Source organism: Hippocampus comes, unplaced genomic scaffold (assembly GCF_001891065.2).
Source record: "Hippocampus comes isolate QL1 unplaced genomic scaffold, H_comes_QL1_v1.1 scaffold205, whole genome shotgun sequence".
Lineage (NCBI taxonomy): Eukaryota > Metazoa > Chordata > Actinopteri > Syngnathiformes > Syngnathidae > Hippocampus > Hippocampus comes.
Genome location: NW_017804874.1, coordinates 1,231,579 through 1,254,865, shown reverse-complemented (window position 1 = coordinate 1,254,865; position 23,287 = coordinate 1,231,579). Strand labels below are relative to the sequence as shown.

Here is a 23,287-nt window from a genome sequence, read left to right as displayed (position 1 = left end):
GGCAATATTATGAATATTGGAAATATAATGATGAGTTCCTTGACTTGAAAAAAAAAAAGACTGTGTACAATGAACCCCCACCTATTTGTGGTTCACTGTTGGTGAATTAACTTCGTGTTTTATTTATTTTTACCTGTGGTGAGCAGAGCAATCAAACCAAAAGATTGTACCATATTTGACGAGTGGGTAGGCACTTCAAAAACTAATTGTATACTGAACTAATTGTACACGAACAAGTCAATTTTACACATGTCGCAGTAAAAAATTAAATCAAATAAAAATATTCTCCTGTTGAGCTTAAGTTTAAACAACATGAAAAGGGTTCAGTTCAAATAGGTGCACATTTCAAAATGTCATTGAGCTGTCATCTGCAAGAAGTAATTCACTAAATATTGAAAACGTCTGTAATGGAGTTAATCAGATGCTCGCGTTTATTGGGATCTGTTTCAGTTTCTGCCACGTTTTGGTAAGTAAACATGTCCGGGGTCAAACTGACTCATGGACATTTTTTTTTTCCATTTCTCAGAAACAACATAACAGGAGGGTTGACGGAATGTTTTTTTTTGTACCATCCAACTCAGTTTACACTTGCCGACATGACATCATCAGAAAGGCGAAGAAAAGGACAGCAGCATTGCCACCTCGACTCATAATAAATCGGTAAATGACGGTCAGGATGGTGACGGCTCAAGTTATTTGTCATCGGTACGGGCGCTCTCTTCAACAGTAATTGGTCGTAAATTGTAAAGGAGCTGCTTTCAATCCCACAAGGTCATGCTTGGTCAGTGTACATCGACTGTAACTTGTCGCTTGGGCTTGATGAGTGTGGATTTTTTTTAAATAGGAAAAACTAGTCACTTTTTGCCTTATCTCGACAAAAAAATTCTTGAGCAATGGTGAAGAATTAATATATAAAAATAAGACAGGTGATTTATTATTGATGTAAGATCATTACTTATTGTATTTTATTATCAATTCAAAGAACTATTAATTTATAATATGTACATTAATTAATTAATATGTACAGTAATTACGTTTGTCCATTATCCATCCATCCATTTTCCAATCTGCTTTATCCTCACAAGGGTCGCGGGCATGCTGGAGCCTATCCCAGTTGACTTCAGAAGCTATATATACAACCGTTCACAGTCACACCTAGGGACTATTAAGAGGAAGCAATCAACCTACCCTCTATGTTTTTGGAATGTGGGAGTACCTGGTAGGCGGCCCGGTGATCCAGTGGTTAGCGCGTTGACCTCACTGTGCAGAGGTCTTGGTTCGATGCTGGTTCCGATCTTCCTGTGTGGAGTTTGCATGTTCTCCCCGTGCCTACGTGGGTTTTCTCCGGCTACTTTCTTCCCACATTCCAAAAACATGTGTGTCAGGCTGATTGAACACTCTAAATTGTCCCTAGGTGTGAGTGTGAGCACGGACGGTTGTTCATGTCTGAGTGTTGCCTCGCCTACTCCCCGAAGACAGCTGGAAAAGGATCCAGCATGCCCCACAAACCTTGTGAGTAAAAGCGGATCAGAAAATGGGTGCATGGATGAATGGAGTACCCGGTGAAAATCCATACAGATAAGGGGCCCGATTCTAACACCTTTGTGCTCTGAGGGAGACATGTTAACCAGTTGACAACCGTGCCACCACATCTCAACTTTTGTTTTGTAATTTTAAGACAATATTTTTTTTTTTCCTTGCAAAGTTTTTTTAAGGTCGCTGGTTTGGTTTGTTTTTAAGGTTTGATAACCATAATTGACGATAGAGAAATTTGAACAATTATGCTTTTTGTTCACTTATAAACAATAACAATGGCAGACAATGGGACTAGTTTTCTGACCCTACTACAGGCTAGTATTCATTGCATTTTTCAGCCTGCAAAGTGCAAACTGGTTGTTACGTTTTGCAGCAAACATTTCCAACTACCGGTACATCATTGTGATTCGCAACTTGGTTTGAAAGTGATGCCTTCACAACCCATGAAGGGAAGAAAAAAAAAGTGAAGTAGGCTTTCATATTGCGGAATGTGAACTAAATCACATTATAATCACTTAAGTCAGCCAGCTTTACGTTAACACACAATGCAAAACGCAATGTTTGGGATGAAACTAGCACTGATGTTGCGCTAATTATAAACCCTTAAACAACATATTAAAATGAAGGTGGAAGCAATACATGCAGACAGCATACACTAGTAGAAGCAGGCATGTATTCTTTATCTTCTGCAAAAAATAAATGTTATTGAAGCTTTGTTGCCACGTCATCAATTTTTGATCATCAGATCTATATGTAGCATATCTTTATGTAGTTTCATGTGTTACACATCCTCTTGGTGGCCAAGGCACGCACAGCAGAAGGAATAGCACAATGTCCAGTGAGTAATGATGAAAAAATGGTTTCATTGTTTTCATTGTATTTAATTAGGTTGTCATTTTTTATAGTTTTTATAAAGTACAATCCCCGTGACCCTAGTGAGGATTAGGCGGTTCGGAAAATTAATGAATGAATGAATAAAGTACAATATTGCAGAGTGCATTCATTTTTAATTCAAAACATTATGAATATTTGTGTAGCTGTTTCTGAGGTTAATACGATTAAATTGTGAAAATAATTGCATAATATGAGTGAACAATTCATTCTGTGTGCCAGTTCCAAGACAGGGAAGACTTGTACAATGTTGGCACCAACCCTTGGAAATGGCAGGTCAAAGCAAAGTGGGCCAATTATTTCATTTCTGCACATAGCTCCCAGCTAGTCGGGCAACTTTGGCCCTCACGGAGGTGGCGAAACATCATTAGAGTTACTCGGGAAATACGACACGGCCCCCCTTTACGGGGTTATCCTTTAGTTAAATGAATTGCATCCTGAGCTGCTGCTTTATAAGCAACACAGAGCTGCCAGGAGAGCACTTAAGCCGCCACTTTCAAAAACCCACCAGCGGCGAGACTTAAAGTACACACGGCCTCAATAATATGGCTGGAGTTTTTAATATTGCCCTTCATCTGCTCCCTAAAGAAACTGTGGCGAGAGAGAGAGGTGGGAGCCCTGCAATTGGATTACAGGGCACAAGCACTTGAATTTCTTTCTAGGGATCCAAACGAATGAAAGCGGATCTGCATCACTTGGCCACCTCGTGGGAGGAGACGATTTTCAGGGAGAGATCATAAAATTCTGCATACGCACGACCTAATATTAAACTTGCATGTCGCTGCAAGGTGGTTCAATCATACCCGCATTAATCCTGCATGTAAAAATGAAATCTTCATGAAGGTAGTATAATTATCCAATTAGCACTAATTGGTTTACAAAATCAGACAGCTTGTAAAGTGTCCTGGGTGACTATGAGATGAATTCTTATGAGGCGTTTGAAAGTGAACAGAGATTAAACCTTGCATATCTTTTAATTTTTTTTGTTTCTTAACCTTGATTAAACCAAGATGTTGATGATTGGCCCTGCTCGCCATCGGCACTTATTCAAGGACACTACACCCAACATCGCTAAATGTATTCCCCAAAGTGATTCAGCAAAAAAAATCTCAGTGTTTTATTTTAATTCAACGCTCTCTTTTCAAATGCACATTTTTCCTTTGAGGGACAGCGGTTACTACAGTGGACAGCTCACCATGTTATCAGGTTACAGGGTGCATAAAAGGGTTAAGAATAGAACAAGAACTGTGCTTTTTTTTTCCACCTTTGCAATATCGCTAAGATACGTCCCATTTTATCTCCTGGTGACGAAAAAAATCATAATTCCTGCGCTTGTTATGTCTCGCCTCGATTATTGCAATGTATTGCTCTCTGGTCTTCCCATGTGTAGTGTTAAAAATGTGCAGTTCATACAAAAAACTGCAGCTAGACTCTTGACGAGGACGAGGAAGTTTGATCGCATGACCCCGACACTAGCCAACTTGCATTGGCTTCTGGTCCATTTGAGATGATACTAATTAAATATTACATGGCTTAGCACCTTCCTATCTCGCTGATTTCGTCTGTTCTGCCCCAAACTCTTTGTTCACAACACGATGGTCTTTTAGTGATTCTGACAGACAAAAAGAAGTCCGCAGGTTCTAGAGCAGGGGTGTCAAACACATTTTTGTCGCAGGCCACATTATAGTTACGGTTTCCCTTGGAGGGCCGTTCGGAATTTTGGGAAACTATATAAATGTTTCGTCACCTCCACATATTACATAAACAGCACCCAACAAATTGATGGATACTAGCTTTAAAATCAGAAGTCAAGAATTATGACTGTTAATATGGATTACATATGACAATTTGAAATTTTGGTTCAGACTTTAGCAAGCATCATGGAACTTGACATGCTTGATTTGCTTTCGAGGGCCACATAAAATGATGTGGTGGGCCAGATTTGGCCCCCGGGCCTTGACTTTGACACATGTGTTCTAGAGTGTTCTTTATTCAGGTTCCAGTGCTCTGGAATGCCCTACCCACGGAAATTAGATCAGCTACCTCAGTTGAAATGATTAAAACCCAACTTTAGACTCAGGTGTATACTCTTGCATTTTGTTGAACTTCTCATTGGCCTGTTTGACTACCGCTTCCTCTGTTTGTCCTTCCCCTCCTCCCTGATCAGGAGAAGGGGCTAGCTGATGATGACCCAATTGAATGTCATTGTATGGTTTCTGCTGCGATCTCTGTGGACTTGATTTGCACCCATTGAGCTGGACAAGAACTGGGTCGACTACTTGTTGGGGCTGCTATTAAAATTTCTGCATTGACCAACCAGACCGAGTTCAGAGAGAGCTGAACCTTTCCAAAGACGTCTCTCCCTCCTGCGTTTTCATCTTGTTAAATGGACTTTGATATCATTCTAACTAACATTGTATAGTACAACATTGTGTTGCCCACTCGGCATCCATTGCAGCCTGGTCATCCTGGAAGGGGGATTCTCCCATCTGCGGCCCCTCCTCAAGGTTTCTCATTTTTCCCCCAGATGAGTTTTTTTTTGTTTTTGCCTGCGCTCCTGGGTGTTAAGATCAGGGGATGTCGTTAATATTTGTCAAGTGTGGGATTGTGAATGTCCCTTGAGACCGTTTGTGATTAAGGGCTACACAAACAAATGTGACTTTACTTAAAATTTCTCAAAAGCTGTGGAAAAAGAATGAAGCGGCTTGCTCAAAAAAGGTTGATTGAACTAATTCTAACCATTCAATAGCCATTATCCCATCACATTTGAAGTGGGAAGAGGGGAATAACGGTTTTACCAAGCATGTGCAATAAATAGTCAAAGCATAGGCTACAACTTCCAAAGTGATCAAACAGAATTTAATTGTCCCTCACATACTGGAAAACCGCAACGCTCACCTCCCCGACTTTCATGATGCCACATTTTGGCAGCAAACGCCACAATTAGCAATAATTATTCCACAGTGACCTTTTTTTGTCAATTACGATCATCATTGACTTTGTGGCTTCATCTGAATAGAAAACCGAGCAATTGACTCATTATATTCTGCGCTGCAAAGCGTGAAGGGAACACACACAAACACAAAATAAGACACCACATTGATTTTCATCCTACAACAGAGTGAGGTAGCCATTTTAATCTATGGTTTTAGACAAAAAGTTTGACGATAAGCAGATCTAGTTTCTGAAGTTTTGCCTAGCTTTCCTATGAATCGTCAGTTTTTACAATGTGTCAATCCATAATTTTAATGATGTATTTTGAAATAAATTCTGGATATGGGAGAATAGCTAAATGTGTTTCTCTTTGCATTTACCGATAGTTTCATAGCATTCATAGTGCAATTATGACTAGTGTATACTTTTTGGCTCCATTTTAAAATGCACTAAACACTTTCAGCTAAAAATGTTAAGATCACAATAGTGCCTAAAACTGAAGCTTGACCATCATTTTCAAACATGTCAGGAATGCTGGTACGTACAAGCTGCAAACTTGAATAAACGCTGAACGTACGTACTCTTGTCTTAATTGTCTTTCTTGTGAATTCACATATACTGTACCTTAAATAATTCAAGCTGTAAACTAATGATGGTTATGTGATACAGAAGATCGGCCGTTTACTAGTGGGATATGCTACAATTTAGAGTACAGATGATCCCAATAGTTGACCAATCACGACTACTATCAGTGACTGTTTAACTAGTAAAATAGTCATTTGTAGCAGCTCAAACGCACACGCACACACAATACCAGTGATTTCTTTTTTCGAAATCAAATAATCTGTCAGCATCCATCCATCCATCCATCCATTTTCTGATCTGCTTATCCTCACAAGGTTCGCGGGTATGCTTGAGCCTATCTCAGTTGTCTTTGGGCAGTAGGCGGGGGACATCCTGAACTGGTTGCCAGCCAATCGCAGGGCACACAAAGACGAACAACCATCAGTGCTCACACTGACACCCAAGGACAATTTAGAGTGTTCCATTAACCTGCCACGCATGTTTTTTTTCTTAATGTGGGAGGAAACCGGAGTACCCAGAGAAAACCCACGCAGGCACGGGGAGAACATGCAAACACCACAGCCGGAATCGAACCCTGCACCTCTGCATTGTGAGGCCGATGCACTAACCAGTCGACACAGGGCCGCCATCTGTAAGCAATGGTATTTAAATGGTAAGGGATGGACATGAATTACTTTTTCACCCTTGGTTCCCTATCCATCGCAAATAGGGGATTACCATTTCTACAAAACTGCCAGATTAGCATAGCAATTTGATTGCATTAATCCGTTAAAGAATAAAAAGCGGTGGCATGGCCAAATGTTTCACCCACAGCAAGCATGATATCAGCAAGCATGCAGACTGCCAAGGTTTGATTTAAAACCTTGAGAGAAATGTGCTTGGAATCTAGAGATCCAATTCAAGCCCTTATCTCTCCCAGGACTTTTTTTCTTCCTACCTCAACGAGCAGGTCAGAAAGCCACACACAAGCATGCACGCGCACAGACACACTCACACAAACAGTCAGCGGACGTCTCCCCGGGGAACCCAGGGAACAACAAGTAATGGTCGTGTTCGCAACAGTAAAGGGAATGACAGTGTTAATCAGTGGAACTGCTGTGTAGCTTAGTAAACAGCTCTAATTACACGCAGATAAAGACATTGTGCATTTTAAGAGGCACATGCTAATAGCCCCGCCCACCATCTCAAGAAGCAAATTGCAGCATTTACAAAAGACTGGAGGTTCTGTTTTTTTTTTTCTCTCTCTCTCTTCTCACTCTTTATTCACTGGAGTCGCACTTTTTGAATGCAGCAGTTCAACTTCTAGGGAACCTGCAATCGATCGTGATAAGTGAATGGCTTTTATGGCGTTACAGTCAAGTAGGGCAGTACGCTACTCCATCAAATACACAGCAGTTTATAAGCAGGGGAAAGGTTTATTTACGAAATTTACATATGTCAGTAATCATCTCCTGAATTGTATAAATGAATCCACTACGAGAGCGAAAAAAAAAAAGTTACAAAGGTAATTATGGTTTGATATACTCCAAAAGATCGCCAGAGTGTTCTGTCACTCAGAATCCTCATGTCGAGAATAAAGGAAACAAACCTCTGGTGAAAACTAAACTTATGCCTGTCATCCAGGGGTCGCAGGTGCCATTTTTGATATGCATACTCAAACTGCATATGCTCAAAGTTGCTAGTGGTGGAGGAAATAGAACCATAATGCTCCTCTAAAAATGTTTATAATTACCTCTATGCATATCTTAAACTAGAAATATGCCAAACCCTATGTTCCCAAAACAGTTTGATATCACTTCAAAGTCAAACTCATCGAACATTAGCATTAAAACGAAATAGCATACCGATTATTTTTTTAATGCACAGGAGTTACACTTGTACGGTGAAGACACTCTGTAACTTCCACTTACAACCCCAGCTAAACTTCCCCCAACATTCAGAGATTGTTTCTCAGTCAAGCTGTATCACTTCAATGTACTTCCCTGACACCGATCTCCACTACTTTTCTTGCCTAATTAGATGAGTTTTTCTGTGAAAAGCTGGGCATTGGTTCCATATAGTGGTGCTGCGATTGATCGATCGATTGGCCACCGAGAGTGATCGGCCAATTTCCTTGGAAAAGTATGTGATGGGCATATGTCGATGAATGTTTTTCATTGCAATCAGAAAAACCTCATCACATCAAAAGCCTCTTTAAAGGTGTCGCCTTCTCTGTAAATGTTCTCCTCTATTACAAAGAACCTTACACACCTCTCAACAGTAAATATTCTCATCTTTGTGGAGTCCCCCATGAAGCCTACTGATTATCTTTGTGTTTAATCCAAATAAGTCATTTGCAAACATCTGCTTTGAAGCAATGATCAACATTTCTTCCTTCTTTCTTCCTATTTTTTGGACGTGTTACAGACCAGAGCAGTAAGTAAATGACCGATGTGTATTTTCTGCACTGTCAATTTTAAATAATGGCCCGTTTTTGTGTTATAAAGGATGGATATTGGGATAGAATTTTTGAAATCTGATAAATAAATCAATTTAATTAGTTGTTTGAGTGGCCAAAACAAAAGAAGAGGCCACGTAAATGGACCAGAAAATTGGAACGATGCAGCTTTGTTCTCGCAAAGCGAATGAATTTCATGCCGGTGTCGATGGACATTCTTTGTTACAAGCGCTTGGAAGACCTCTGTTTTGATGTTGACGTACTGATTGCATCCTGGCTACGTGCGCTTTTTTCTTCTTTCCTAAGTTCAAGGTGGTCATCTAGGACAGGGGTCCCCAACCGCCGGTCCGTGGACCGGTACCGGTCCGCAGGGCATTTGGTACCGGGCCGTCACGTGACCGATTCCGCTTAAAAACAAAACGTCAGAGCTCGCAAAATGAGTAAAAAAAAAAACTGCTGGAAATCGCAAATGACGGTGGCCTTAAAAGTACGTTCGAGACAACTGGATGAAAGTTATGTCTGAATATTCTGAGATCGCCACAGTAGCACTGTTGCTATTTCCGACATGCTACCTGTGTGAGGAGGGGGTTTTCTGCAGCAACGGCGACTAAAACAAAATTACGAAGTAGACTGGACATAAAACACACACTTGAGGTGTCCTTGTCTCCTATTACCCCGAGATGGGACCGTCTAGTTGCAGAAAATCAAGCTCGGGGCTGTGGTGAGTCGTCATTTTCATGCACTTTGAATTTGCATTGTATCGTATTTTGAAGGCATTAAACATTACCATAGCGACCAGAGTGTTGCGGCCAGATTAGACGCTCCTTGTGTTTATTATTATATTTTGAAAACACCACAGTTTTCATGCAGCTCATACCATATTATTTTGTTGTATTATTTCCGCCACACCTTAAATGCCGGTCCCTGAAAATATTGTCTGACATAAACCGGTCCGTGGGGCAAAAAAGGTTGGGGACCCCTGATCTAGGAGACCAGTTGTGAAGACGTGGATGACATGAAGGTGGCTGCGATGATAGAGCAGAGGAACATCTTTGGAAACGTGCATTAGATTCCAGGAAGTTTACTTTAACACTAGAAGGGGAGAATTAGTAGTTTGGAATTTAAATATATATTTTGTGACACAGTCCTGCAACGTTTCTGACATATCTTGTGAGTCTGATCAGCATATGAAAACAAAATGTTCAGGGAGACTTCGGTGAACGACTGAATTCTTACACAGGGACATAAACCGAATTAAAACTCAAACTGATCTAGGTTGATGGGACGAAATCTTTGTAACAAAACAATCGCTTGTGCTCTTTTTCTCAAATATATTGCTGTAAAACAAGGGCCTTTGTTGGTACTGCTGCCTTCCTTGGACAACAACACTATCATATAGTATGTACGAAAACAGAATACAGGATTTATGTCATGTGAGTTTGTAAGACAGGAGTTACACTCCAGACTGTGCTTTGGGCATCCGGGCTGGCCGTGTGGAGCAATAAGCTAAGAATACATTGTTCTTTTCCAGATGTTATTTGGAGGTGTTGCGGCATGTACCCTTGTGCAAGAAAATTGTCTTCTGTGTAAATGATGACAAAAATAAGATGTTGAAATGTGTCAGTAGTGAAGTTGGAGTTTGTCACGTCTGGCCAAAGTCTAAAACGATCAAAGCATAGCAGGAGCTTAAAAAAAGAAAAGAAAATGATGGGGAGGGTAGAGGGAAGCAAGCGTCAGCAGGGGATTTAAAAAATGTCCAATATTGAGATGAGGAGGCAAAGGAAGTGCTCCAACAGCGTTTTAATCTGGACATTTACTGTACCACGAACAGCATACAGATGACGCTCATCTAAAATGTTACATGAAGGACTCACGCGATATGTGATGCAGTACTTGCTCCAAAACCATCATCATTTGATTCACGAAAAGGTTTTAATTCATGTTGGCATTCACTGTAGAGTGGCATGTTACTAGCATACCAAAAATCGAAATTTAAATGGGCAATATTCAGCCTTAACCTCTGATTCTCAAAGTGAAGTACGCGTACGGGACAGCACAGTGGTCCAGTGGTTAGCGCGTCGACCTCACAGTGCTGAGGTTGTGGGATCGATCCTGGCTCCGGCCTCCCTGTGTGGAGTTTGCATGTTCTCCCCGGGCCTGTGTGGGTTTATTTCCGGGTACTCCGGTTTCCTCCCACATTCCAAAAACATGCATGGCAGGCTGATTGAACAGTCTAATTTGTCCCTCGGTGTGAGTGTGAGCGTGGATGGTTGTTCGTCTCTATGTGCCCTGCCATTGGCTGGCAACCGGTTCAGGATGTCCCCCCACCTACTGCCGAAAGACAGCTGGGATAGGCTCCAGCACCCCCCGCGATCCTTGTGAGGATAAAGCGGATCGGAAAATGGATGGATGGATGGATGGAAGTACGAGTACTATTAGTGTTACACAGGCGCTCTCTGTGTGTTGGCAATGCTGATGTCCCTCTTTCATCCGCCGCAGCTGGTCACATTTGCTGTGTGGCTGAAAGATTTTTCATTACAGTAGCTGTGTCTCGATATGAATAGTTAGACAATGAAACCTCAAAATTAACAATAAAGTCTTTCCAGGCTTGAAACTGCATGTACAACTCATGTTTATGCTTGCCTTCAAATCCAAGCCAATCACAAACCTCATTTCATGCTTGCCGTTGTACGTCAGCCGAAGCCAGCCAAAGACAAATGTCCGAGGGTGGGAGCAAAAAAATGAGAGGCACAGGGAATTTCAACAACAATGGAGAAAGGTGCAAAATGATTTGACGGATTTAGTGGCAATAAAAAAATAAAAATAAATAAATAAAAAAAGTCAGCCACCATTACAGTGAAACTCCTCTACAACGAAATCATGTTTGCAGCAAGAAATTTTTCACAACAGGGGGTTTTTCACTGTAGCAAATTTGATCTCAGATGTAAGCACACACACACCCACCCACACATACACACACACATACACACACACAAACGTATGTGTACTCTATTTTTATTCCAATAGCGCATAAGTATGAGCACACACTTATTTGACACTTCATATTGTCAGTGTAGAAAGAAAAAAAGGGAAAGAAATTGTGAAATTTATGATCAGCATTCACTTTCACTTACATCAATTTCTTGGATAATGTCGAGAGCTAACTATGGCCATCGAGGACTACGAAGCGTCCCGTGGCTGTTTTTAGCATGATAACAAGTAAAGCATTCGAGGAAACGTTCGTTTATTTGAATGTCCGTCGAGCCACTGGAGCGCTAATGAGAGAGAAGCGCTCCAGTTAGCGTAAGGTTTTTCGCCTTCGAGAGCTAACTATGGCCATCGAGGACTACGAAGCGTCCCGTGGGTGTTTTTAGCATGATAACAAGTAAAGCATTCGAGGAAACGTTCGTCCGTCGAGCCATAAGCAATATACTCTGAGCAGCTAATCGGATGCTACGGATCTAGCTTCAGTATCTACACACATAGACAGTGAGGTCCCTCTTGGCCAATCGGAGGCCAGGACGATGCTCGGTAAGCCAATGGCAGAGCAGCTATGAGTATGGTGAGTCCAGGAAACTCGCAGCTGTGACCGAAATAAACATCGTTCACTATGTAAACCAGTGTGGTGGTTGCTGTTGCCTTTTTTCGAACGAAGCAGTAGAGGTCGCTGTTGGATAAGACTTCGTTGTAGTGAATGTCTTCGCGAGGCTGGAGCAGAGAAAATGATTTCGTATAACGCAACGGGGGGCTTTCGTCGTATGGGGGGCAGGAGAATGGGAATTGTGTTAATGCATGAAGATTTTTTCACATAAGGGGGTATTTTCGCCCATGTAGGTTTCGTTCTAGAGGAGTTTCACTGTATTCTGAGGTATTTTGAACGAAAACAAAACGTTTTGTTGTGCTTTTTGTGCTCACTTTGCAAAAAACTGCGATGAAGCAAGCTAGCACAATTGTACACCATGTTAAACTAACACGTAAAATTGTGAGAGGTCCTGTCTGAAGCCTGACTTGATTGATAAGTTTTTCTCTCACCACCCCCATGCATTTCATGTCCCTCCCACCCCCACACCCTAAAGACTGAGCCCTCGGTACCAGTCTGCTTCAGGTACTTGTCTTAAAATAATGCCAACTCAAAGTATAAAAAAGAAGAGAAGGTACTGTCTGAGTTTCACCGACATTCCCTGCTTTTGTTGGTCGTTTGGGGTAAGGCAAAGACTGAGGCAACAAAACTTCCAATAACTGCAGCTTCTTGGATATCAAATGAGAGGCACAAAGTGGGGGCCAGAAATGGAGGATATTGTCAGAGATCATGTTCTTCATCGACAATTGTCAAGTCATAATGACTCGAAAAAAAATGATGGTGCCATTAATAAATGAATTATTTATTCCAATTCAAAATGGGCGTATTATTACAGTGAATTACAATCACATCAAAGGTACTTTTTGAGAAACCTCTGTTTCAATTTTTTGATGAAGAGTTAGGCCGAGTTCTATGTTGGTCATGATGTTGAGGCGGTACTTGGAGAGCCAAGTGGTACTTGCTGGTAAAAGGTTTGAGAACAATTTTGCCGACACCATCTTGTAGCTTGGTCTTTGTGGCCATAACTTTTCACCAAGAAAGCTTTCCTTTGGAACTGCGAATCACAGAAGCCCAACCATGTGGCTCTCTGGAAAAACCTGATCATAGAGTAAATCTCTCTAGAAAACACAACATATTCACTCCTTTTGGTCAGTCATTTATTTTTCTCACCCCTCATGTAATTCCATTCCAAAATATTGTGCTGATTCGGTAACTTATTTTTTTTGTCTTGTTCACTATTGTGTGGTTATTACAAATCCGACAATGTATTTTCCATTTTGTTCAACTGTGAGCGAGTTCTGTAAAATTTTACATTCTTGTCTACCTTGTTTATCTCAACTCTTGTCACTGCCTTGTATTGTTTTATTTTTTTCCACAAAAAAAAAAAAAAAATACACAAGGTGATGACCGTTTTTGTTGGGGATAAAAGGTTAGCCCGAGATGCCAGAGAGCCTTAAAAGGTTTTGCGTGTTTTGTGCCGTGTTGTTGACGTATTCTCAGAGTGGGCCGGCAGCAAGTGAGACAGGTGTCAAAACATTGCTTTGCACTCACAGTGCGACTCGTGCGATTTTACGGGCATCACCTTCCTTCCTTTCCTACAAAACAAACACGGGTTATAAAATATAAAAATGGACCTTACACCAAGCAAAATGCCCCTTTCGAGACCGTCCTGTCATGCAAATGTTAACGTTCAAACAAACAACGACTGCCATGTTAGCACAGTACATTCACATCAATTACAATTACAGTATGACACGGAAGGGCGGACGTTTTACACGATTCATTAGTTTGCTCATTTTCAATGTATTTATTTCTTTTTGAATGATCAGGTGAACAGCATTGCTTTTGTGTCAACGTTACGCCATTGCTTGAAGTGAGTTGAGGAGCTTCATTGAGACGTAAGTAATTCTTTGATGATATCAGAGCACGCCACACATTTCGATCAAAACTGTTAAATGCCTGTTTTTTTTTTTTCTATGTAGGATCTACGGCACAGGTGTCAAAGTCAAGGCCCGGGGGCCAGATCCAGCCCCCCACGTCATTTTATGTGGCCCACTGGAGCAAATCATGTGTGTCAACTATCATGATTCTTGCTGAAATCGGTATCGAAATGTCAAATCGTCATGGGTAATAAATAACTATGGGATTTTGCACTGGCCCACCGAAGGAAGCCATAACTCTGAAGTGGCCCGTGACAAAAAAATGAGTTTGACACCACTGATCTATAGTATAACAGAAACAAAGATTTACAAAATGCATGAATTGGGCCTGAGAGGCCACCAAAGCACTAACTAAATAGAAAAGTAGTAAATTAGCCGGTGTCAAGTATACAAAAGTGACATACTGTATCTCGACAGAGACACTTCATTTACAAGCACGCTTCTGGTGCGTTTTATTTTTTGAGAGTAATGTTGTGAAATGATAATCTGGTTTAGGATTATGGATCAACACAACCCTGTTGCTCCTCTCTTGGTGTCCAGCAAACAAGCCACTTTAAGGTATATTGCTAATGCACTGATTAAACATAAATATTCAACAGGTTTAAAAATTAGGTCTAAGCTTGCCATCATGCCCATTTTTATCAGCAGATCAGAAATGGGAAATCACTCGACACACCGCACACCACAGGATAATCACTGAGGATAATCTTTCAGGTACATTCAATAAGCAGATCTTTGCTGACTTTGATCAGATGAGGGGGGGCAACAGGCTTGAAGTTAGCCCTATTATCAGTTTGTGTGCACTACACTTTTACATTGTTAAGTTGATCTGGATATAAGTGCAAATCAATAAGTGATGTGCCAGTGTTGTTTGTACCGCTTGTGGTTTATTTTGCATTTTCTTTCATTTCTCAGTGAATAACATGCATGAATATTGATGACAAAATGTAGGCAAATACAGGGGGGATCTATGTACGCGTACAGTTTGGTGGCGATCCAAATTGGATTGCTTGGCATCAGCGGCGCTCTGCCAAATACTCCAGAAAATGTGTTACGCTCTCACTCTGCTGTTTGAGGCTGAATGCTGCCTCGGTCACTGTGCTTTGGTTCTGTCTGATGGTCAGTTGGACAAAACTTGCAGAGGAATTTCTTGGCTTTCTACTGAATAAGAAGCACACTCTTCAACAGTTTTGATATGAGCGGCAAAAATGTGTCCTGAGATAACCTTTGTTGTGATTTGGTGCTTTAAAAATACACTTCCACAGATGGGCTTCCCCGGAGGTAAAACCTTAGTGTCTGGCACAGATTTGTTTTGATCTGCTCGGTATGAGACAAATGGCTGGAGGTGAGGTGGGAAGAAGAAGGGAATGATGAACAGGCAGAAGACTGCTATGCATGCATGACCATTGGTCCGTTATGTGTGTATGTGAATGACAAGGTGTTGAAACATTTTGTCGGCAAACAAATGCTGACATTTTGCATGGCTCGAGAGGTTTACATTAAAAGCTATGTAAACTGACGTGAAGGGACAAGCAGATGTATACGTTATGCATTATAATAAAAGTAGATATGTTTGAAATTGTAAATTGTCCCAAAGGTTTACTTTCATTGTATGCCTGTGAACGGACATACAGACACAAGCTGACAATTGTTGTAACAATGGATAAAATCTTCAAATTTAGAGGGGGTCGTATTGATTTTGTTTTATTATTATTATCCGGTCTCTGTTTGGCTCATTTCTGAGCATGAGTGATACTTACAGTAGCCGTAATGTGCTCACTGTTGTCCATGCTTGCAAAATGACATTTATGAAAATGTATGGATTTTAAAGATAAAAAATATATTCAGAAAGCCGAAATTGTAGGCTCTTAAACTACAGTATTTGTTCATAAGAAATATTTTTGAAAGGCGGTTTAGTCATTTGCACTGGGCACTGGAAGTAAAATGCTATTGCATATTTGTTTTTTTGGGGCACTGGAATAGGTTGATGGCATTTCAACCTAGAAGAGTTTTGAAGCTGCAGTAATACGAGTTGTTTTTTACAGATGCTAAAGTGTGTGTGGTAGTGATTCAGGTCATATTGTCTGTCTATATTGTGTTGCTGCAACATTGTTGTTTAAATATCCATTGCTGCAAGTCCCTGGAAAGTGAAATCAGTTTTATGTCGAACTACATTATGCATCTATGAGGATAATTGCTGAAAACATTGGCAAATGGTAAGAACTATGTAATAATGAATTTTGTCGGGATCGCATTAATCTATTTTAATTGAAAGACTTATTTTTTTTAGGGACATGACGAAAACAGCATCGAGTGACACAATTGGTCACCCAAACAGCCCTCCATCATTACAACTTGAGCTGCCCATTGTCATAGTTGGAAGGCCCGTAGTCGGCTACATTGCGTCCAGACCAATAAATTTAACTTGGCTGGTGCGTTTATTTTATAACAGAGTCCACGGTAACTATTCTGTTTTGAAGGTGAGCCTTATATAATGACTTTATATCACTTTCATAGTGAATGTATATTGCTATCTATAGCAGTGGTATTTAGTTGACTGTGCATTCAGGGCACATGCCCACCATGTTCGAGAGCAGTGACAATGGTTGCTCTTTTTCACCATTTTGAAGCATCATTTGATATAGTACCTGGTGAATGTTTCCGTTGTTCAAATTTGGCAGGGGTAGGTGTTTTGAAATGTGTGTTAGCAATAAGGAAAGAGACTCCCCTAAAATGTTTGTGCCACAGCTCCAAATGCCCCCCCACTTCAAGCTTGACTTTGGACACCCTTGCAATAAGTCAAGGTATGTCAAAAAGTAAGGAAATAACTCGTCTCCACAACATCATGACGCTGAGCACGTGGGGCACGTACGTACCTGCCGTTGAGCAAGGCCAGTAGCTCGCCAGCGTGGTACAGGTCGTTGCGCGTCACCCGACTGAAGCGGAAGGCGTTCAGGTTGCAGAAGGTGACCGCGGGGAACTCCATGAGCGGAGCGGCCACCTCGTCAAGCTTGGTGATGTGCGGATACTGGAAGTACAAGTGCACGCGATCCACGCACACCAGAGCCAGCACTCCCACGGAGCCCAGGAAGAAAAGGATCCACAGGCTGCGCTTGACGCACATGCGCTCGTACGTGAACATGTGCGAGATGCCGTGCAGCGTGGAGCGGCTAGCAAACACTTCGATCGGAGCCGGTCTCGCGTAGTCCAGGTCCTCGGAGTCCGCTTTGAGATCCATTCTTTACCGAAGCGTGGTTCGATAGGATTTGAAAATTAAAAAAAAAAAAATCTCGCCGTCTTTCAGGATGAATAGCGTGTGAACGTAAGCCTCCTTTACGGGTGGCTGACTGGGCTTCTGAAGGTTCCGAGTCTGCAAGTTCACGCCCTGATAGGAACCACGTTCGATGAGTAAAAGTGCCGACCCTCAGCTGGGCTCACGCATCAGCGTTAAACGAAGCCGGTGCGACCCGCACTTCAGCAAGTTACCTCGCCAACCCCCAAAAAGAAGGAGGCGGTGTCGTCTCGAAACGATGCTCAAGAGTAATGCTGACACGTCCCGGAGATAATGGATTTTCGAGCCTTTTTTTTTCTTTCTTTTTTTTTCTTTTTAGAGGAAAAACCAGCCCGGTTCTCGAAACAGCAGCATCATGACAGCTGTCACACCGTCACTTTCTGCTCGGCTCGTTTTCTGGCATCCTTCCCCACCTCTCCTCTTTCCACAATGCAGCTAATCAGCCCGCTTTGAATGCAAGATTCCCGGAGGAGGATGAGGTGTGTGCACCTGACGGGCTGCGGCTGCGGCTGCTGATGTGAGAGAGAAGATAGATAGCTAGAAGAAAACCATAGTCCGCTTATTCCCAGGCGTCCTCCAAGGATGCTGTGATGACGTGGTGCGATCAATAAAAAGCGGCGATGGGAAGGAGAGAGAATCTCAAACAAAGGGGATTCTTCTTCAACTCGGTGACGACGTCAAATGTCCTCCACGACACGTTAGTCACAAACTAGCCGAGTCTATTGAATGCAATTTTCATGAGAGAAATCACCTTATGTACACTAGCGCAACATCACCCAATCACAGGAAACGCAGCGACTAAGACTGGTGAAATAGCAACCATAAGTTTAACTTTCTTGAATAAGCATTAAGGCAGGGACGTGCGGTCAAGGGAGGAAAGTTAGGCAGTGCCACACCCTGATGGCTGTTCTGCTAGGGAAGAGAAAAGAAGAAAAAGAAACATCATGATTACATTCAACTGTTCTATTTTTGTTCTATGGTCCGGCCTCTGTATTTTTATTTTATTTTTTTTTCAATCCAATAAATATCAATGATTTCATCATGATTATAGCTGAATTTTCGTATTTTGCATATCTTGCTCGAACGTGCGGATGGCATGCCAAATACTTAGGTCATTTCTACTGTCAATAAAACACACATTCACTCATTGAAAGCCTCCCCGCCCCCACCCACCCACCACCACCATCACGGCTTCCAAGTTCGTGGTCCCACTATTTATTATTTTTTTTGGGGGGGGGGGGTACAAATAACTATTTTAGTGAAACAGGAAATATTTCAGGACAGCCAGTTTTTCCGAGAAAACTAAGCACATGGATGAGCATTTTACAATAATTTGGTAGTCCATCATTCGTTATTCTGTTCCTTGCCACTCAGTGGAGAACAGCGGTGCCCAAGACCAGTCCTGCAAAGCCGCTATCCAGCCTGTTTTAGATGCCTTCCTCCTGGAACACACCTCATTGAAATGATCAGCTTGTCAGCAAGCTTTGCTCATGTGCTGGAGGCGGGGGACATCTAAAACATGCTGGATAGGGACTCTCGAGGGCTGGACTTGGGCAACCCTGATTTAAAGTATTCCATTAACATCTCATTTTGATGATTTATTAATTTTTTTGTACAGAAAGAAACAGCTTTCCCTTAATTTGAATGCCAAAATCAACCGAAGAATTAGGAAAGAAATGAACTGGTTGCCAGCCGATTATAGGGCACACTGAGACGAACAACCATCCGCGCTCACACTCACACCTGGGGACAATTTCGAGTGTCCCATCAACCTGCAATGCATGTTTTTGGAATGTGGGAGGAAACCGGAGTACCCAGAGAAAACCCAACACGCACGAGGAGAACATGCAAACTCCACACAGGAAGGCTGGAGCCGGGATTCGAACCCGAGACCTCTTTATAGTGAGGCTGATGTGCTAACCACTATTCCACCAGAAGAGAAACAGATATTAAAAAACAACAACAACAATCTGTCAGGATGTCCAGATTGTTCCAGATGGAATCGGACTCTCCAAACAAAGACTCAGATCAAGGTTTTGATAAAAATATCTATTTATAGAGAAAGGCACAAAGTACATACAATGATGCTGGTACAATAAAACAGGATAAAATGCTGAAGAACAAAAAGGGCTTGCAAAAGGCAAGGAATATAAACAGAAATACCTGTAGCTTGTCTCAAACGGACAAGAGGACTCAAAACGCATATGGTAAAAACCGTGAATAAAAAAGTAAGAACCAAAACACTACCTACATGAACAGATACAAAAAACATTGCAAGAAAACCACGGAGCAAAATCATGGAACGTCTAGAATATTACACTTGGAACAATGGCTTGAACAAGGCCAATCATCCAACGCCGAGTGGTCAGAATGACAGCCCATAAGTAGAGCCATAATCATGGTGTGAGACTGAAGGGAAACTGAGACACAAACAAACACCTTATGACAGAATCAGAATTTCCCCTTTTTATGGAAAAATATTTTTAGTGAAGGAGCTGTCATCTTCCCTTTTATCCATCCTTCTTTAAAGTTCATAAGCAATAATAGTTTTGTTTTGTTGTGTTTTTGTGCTGGTCTGGTGTCGCCAGCAAGAGCAAAACAGCGGCAGCAGTGAAAACAAAACAGCCAAGATTAAACACCCAATCCTCCAGTCACTGGGCGATCCGCTCGATGAACTGAGCCACAGCTGCACAGCAGGACCAGCATGTTGACTGAAGATTCGGCTGTTCAAATCTTGGCAGCTTTGTTTTGCTTTTGCTTCGACTCTTGTGTTGTTCTTGCTGGTGACATCACATTTTGGGGCCCGAGGGGTGTGGCTTGTACTGTCACGTGTATTAAAAAAAAAAAAAATTCCCCTATAGGAAAAAGTGGAGACAGCCCCACCGGTGGTCCAGTGGTTAGCGCGTCGGCCTCACAATGCAGAGGTGCAGGGTTCGATTCCGGCTCTGGCCTTCTTGTGTGGAGTTTGCATGTTTTCCACGTGCCTGTGTGGGTTATCTCTGTGTTCTCCAGTTTCCTTCCACACTCCCAAAACATCCATGGCAGGGTTCATGACGCGCTCTCAATTGTCCCTAGGTGTGAGTGTGTGTGTGGATGGTTGTTTGTCGATATGTGCAACCAATTCAGGGTGGAGCTCGCCTATTGCCCGAAGACAGCTGGGATAGGCTCCAGCATGCCCCGCGACCCTTGTGAAGATAAGCGGATCAGAAAATGGACAGATGGATGAAGGAAATCATGGAAACCAGCTTTTCCAGTGTCACCATTGTGTAAATTGTCAAAACAGAGACAATACTTTTGTTTTCTGTGACTGCTTCTTCTTTGTGGATTAGTTGTTGTCAATATTAAACAAGTTTACATCAGCATTAATGATTTTCTGAGGAGATTGGAGAGGAAAAATCACTTTTGACACACCACCAGCCACCACTTTCAGTTAGGATCATCTTCAAGAGACAATCTGAGAATTTCATTTTTTGCTGTCTTCGATCAGAAGTGGGGAAAGTATCTAATTCAGCCTGGTTATCAATAAGTATCCTGCTACAGTCAAATGGACGCTGTTGTATCCGGAATGAGTTGAGCAAAGGTGATACCACTGCCAGATCAGTCGTCGCAGCCACATTTGCCAAAGAGGTGAGAGGAGTTAACCCGTGAAATTGATCATAATTCTATCCATAATTATCACTTGCGGTGTCAACTGTGACAAGACAGTCATCTGCACAGCCTGCTTCTTATATTGATTAGCGGTTGCCGAGAAGATGAGCAATGCTCTGTTGCCCAGGCGATGGCAATTTTGACTAAGCATGATGCGTCTGTGACACATTGCCACAGTAGAAATACATTTCACGTGAGGTAGAAGAAAAGGATGTGCCATTTTGAAGCATATTTATTCATTAGTTTATTTTTCAGTGCAGCCTTTTGCCACTTGTTTCAACTTGGCCTTCATTGCTTATGAACACATTCTTATTCTAGCAAGTCCCTCTTTTGTGAATCGTGTTTAGAAAGCACAGCGATTTGGGGGTTAAAAAGACGTGATTCATTGGTAGCACTTGTGCTCGAAGGAAATGTATTTAATTCATTATAGAGTAAGGCAGGTATAAAAATAGAAACTCTTTTGTCATGCAAGATCACTCCATGAAGTAGCAAAGCCAGAGTAAGTCTTGTATTATGGGTGCTATTTGCATTAAATTTCAGGGGAGAAAAATTCTCTTGCAACCTGCATCTCTGCACTGTTAGGCCGACGTGGCAGCTCCGGATTTCCTGTATGGAGTTTGCATGTTCTCCCCATGCCTGCGTGGGTTTTCTCTGGGTACTCCAGTTTCCTCCCACATACCAAAAACATGCGTGGCAGGTTAATGGAACACTCTAAATTGTCCTTTCGGTGTGAGTGTGAGCGCGGATGCGTGTTCGTCTATGTGTGCCCTGTGATTGGCTGGCAACCAGTTCAGGGTGTACCCTGCCTACTGCCCAAAGACAGCCGGGAAGATGCCTCGCGACCCTTGTGAAGATAAGCGCGTCAGAAAATGGATGGAGGGATAGATGTTTTAGCCTAAAATTTGGGTCAAAATGGAATAACCCTTTTTTTTTTTTTTTGCATTGTTTTGAGCCAATTTGTTTTTTTCATTTGATTTTTCATTTCCTTGAACAGGAAGTCCAGTTAGCTATGATTCAGTTTACAGTGACGATCCGCATTTATCGTGAAAAACACTAAGAGGTTACTTCCCATTTTTCAACTTTCAACTTTTTCAGTGTACAGTATTTATAATTATATGTGGATTTTTGCTTTTGCTGAGCTGCCCTGGTCTTGACCCCCCACGAATGGCGGGAGCCCACTGTACCTAAAAATTGTCATGCTTGTGCAGTCTCAGAAAACATTCATAAGTGTACACTTATACTTGTATATGTTGATATACTTAAATAAAGTCATCTTGGGTGTTACATTTGGACCTGGTAGTTGACTTGATATCCTACCACCTCCAAATTTCAACACTCGCAAGGTAACACTACATTGAGTTGAAAAGGTAACATGTACGAGAAGGAGTCAAGACATGCAAAACAAATCACTTGTTTCGAAAAAAAACAAACACTGAAGTCACCTTTGATATTTCATTTGAATAACAAGACTGAGCAATAATACCCACATTTCTTGGCTCCATGCAACGGCCTTTCCCTCGGGGCCAAGGCTGAACGGCTCGGCTGCCACCACCTCGGGAGAAAGCTGGCAGGGATTGCAGGACTAACCAGAAGTGAGAGGCCCTCCACCATGAGTATGTGAGCCGAATTGTGGAGGGCCAACAGGCCGACCACCCCCAAAACATACATTCCTCCAACTGTTGTCTTGGCACCTGTCCAGGAAGTGACCTCATCAGATAAGCGGGAGGTGACAGACAAGGTCTTTGCAGACAGATGGTCGTTAGATGGAATAATGAGAATCTGCCCAGACAAATGCATACTACCTCAGTGGGCGATGATCATTATCAGTCAAGGGCGGCTTTATTGACAGCAAAAGTGATCCCGCACCAGAACGCCTCCCACTTTGTCCTCTTCCTTGAGTGAGATTAAATTTTGATGTGTGCAATGCCACATTCAGCAGCCTCTCTATTAGTGTCGTGCATGCCAAGCTCCCAGAGAACCTGTCCCTTTCCCAAATAAATTGCACAAAAGTTTACACGGGCAGAAAACAAGACATTTTTACTTTGGCTTTCAAGTGTGACAGGGGCTGCATGCTCAGTACAACATAGCAGGCATTTTGCCAAACCATTATATTTTTCTGCAAGATACTTTAGTATCAGTACCTGCTCGAAGCAAATGAAGGACAAGGAGGCTGCCAAAGTTGTGCTGTCTCCCCATTACCAGTTGGGCTTATCTCAGATGGACCCTTTGTGCAGAAAAATTGTTTTTAATACTCAGGTGCTTGAAAGCTTTCGTCTTTGTGCACACAAGAACTCCAATTAACTTTGACTGGCGGCCAGTCTGCGCTGGCTTTGGTCATGTTGGGGGAAAGTGGCCTTCTTTCCCCCGCATGTTCGTGGAATTTCGGACGAGGGGGATGTTGGTTATCCAAATACAGACTGGAGTCGATGAACAGTTTCTTTGAA

General features: G+C 42.1%; 1 protein-coding gene across 1 annotated transcript in view; it reads right to left on the bottom strand.

Annotated features, from left to right (window-relative positions):
* LOC109521398 (acid-sensing ion channel 1-like) overlaps positions 1-18,170 on the bottom strand; it is a 22,436-nt gene extending 4,266 nt beyond the window's left edge. Inside the window, exon 1 of the mRNA XM_019879237.1 lies at positions 16,780-18,170. Coding sequence (XP_019734796.1) covers positions 16,780-17,141 — 362 coding nt within the window. The 5' untranslated portion in view covers positions 17,142-18,170. The remainder of the gene's footprint in view (positions 1-16,779) is intronic.
* Positions 18,171-23,287: the final 5,117 nt, after the last annotated feature.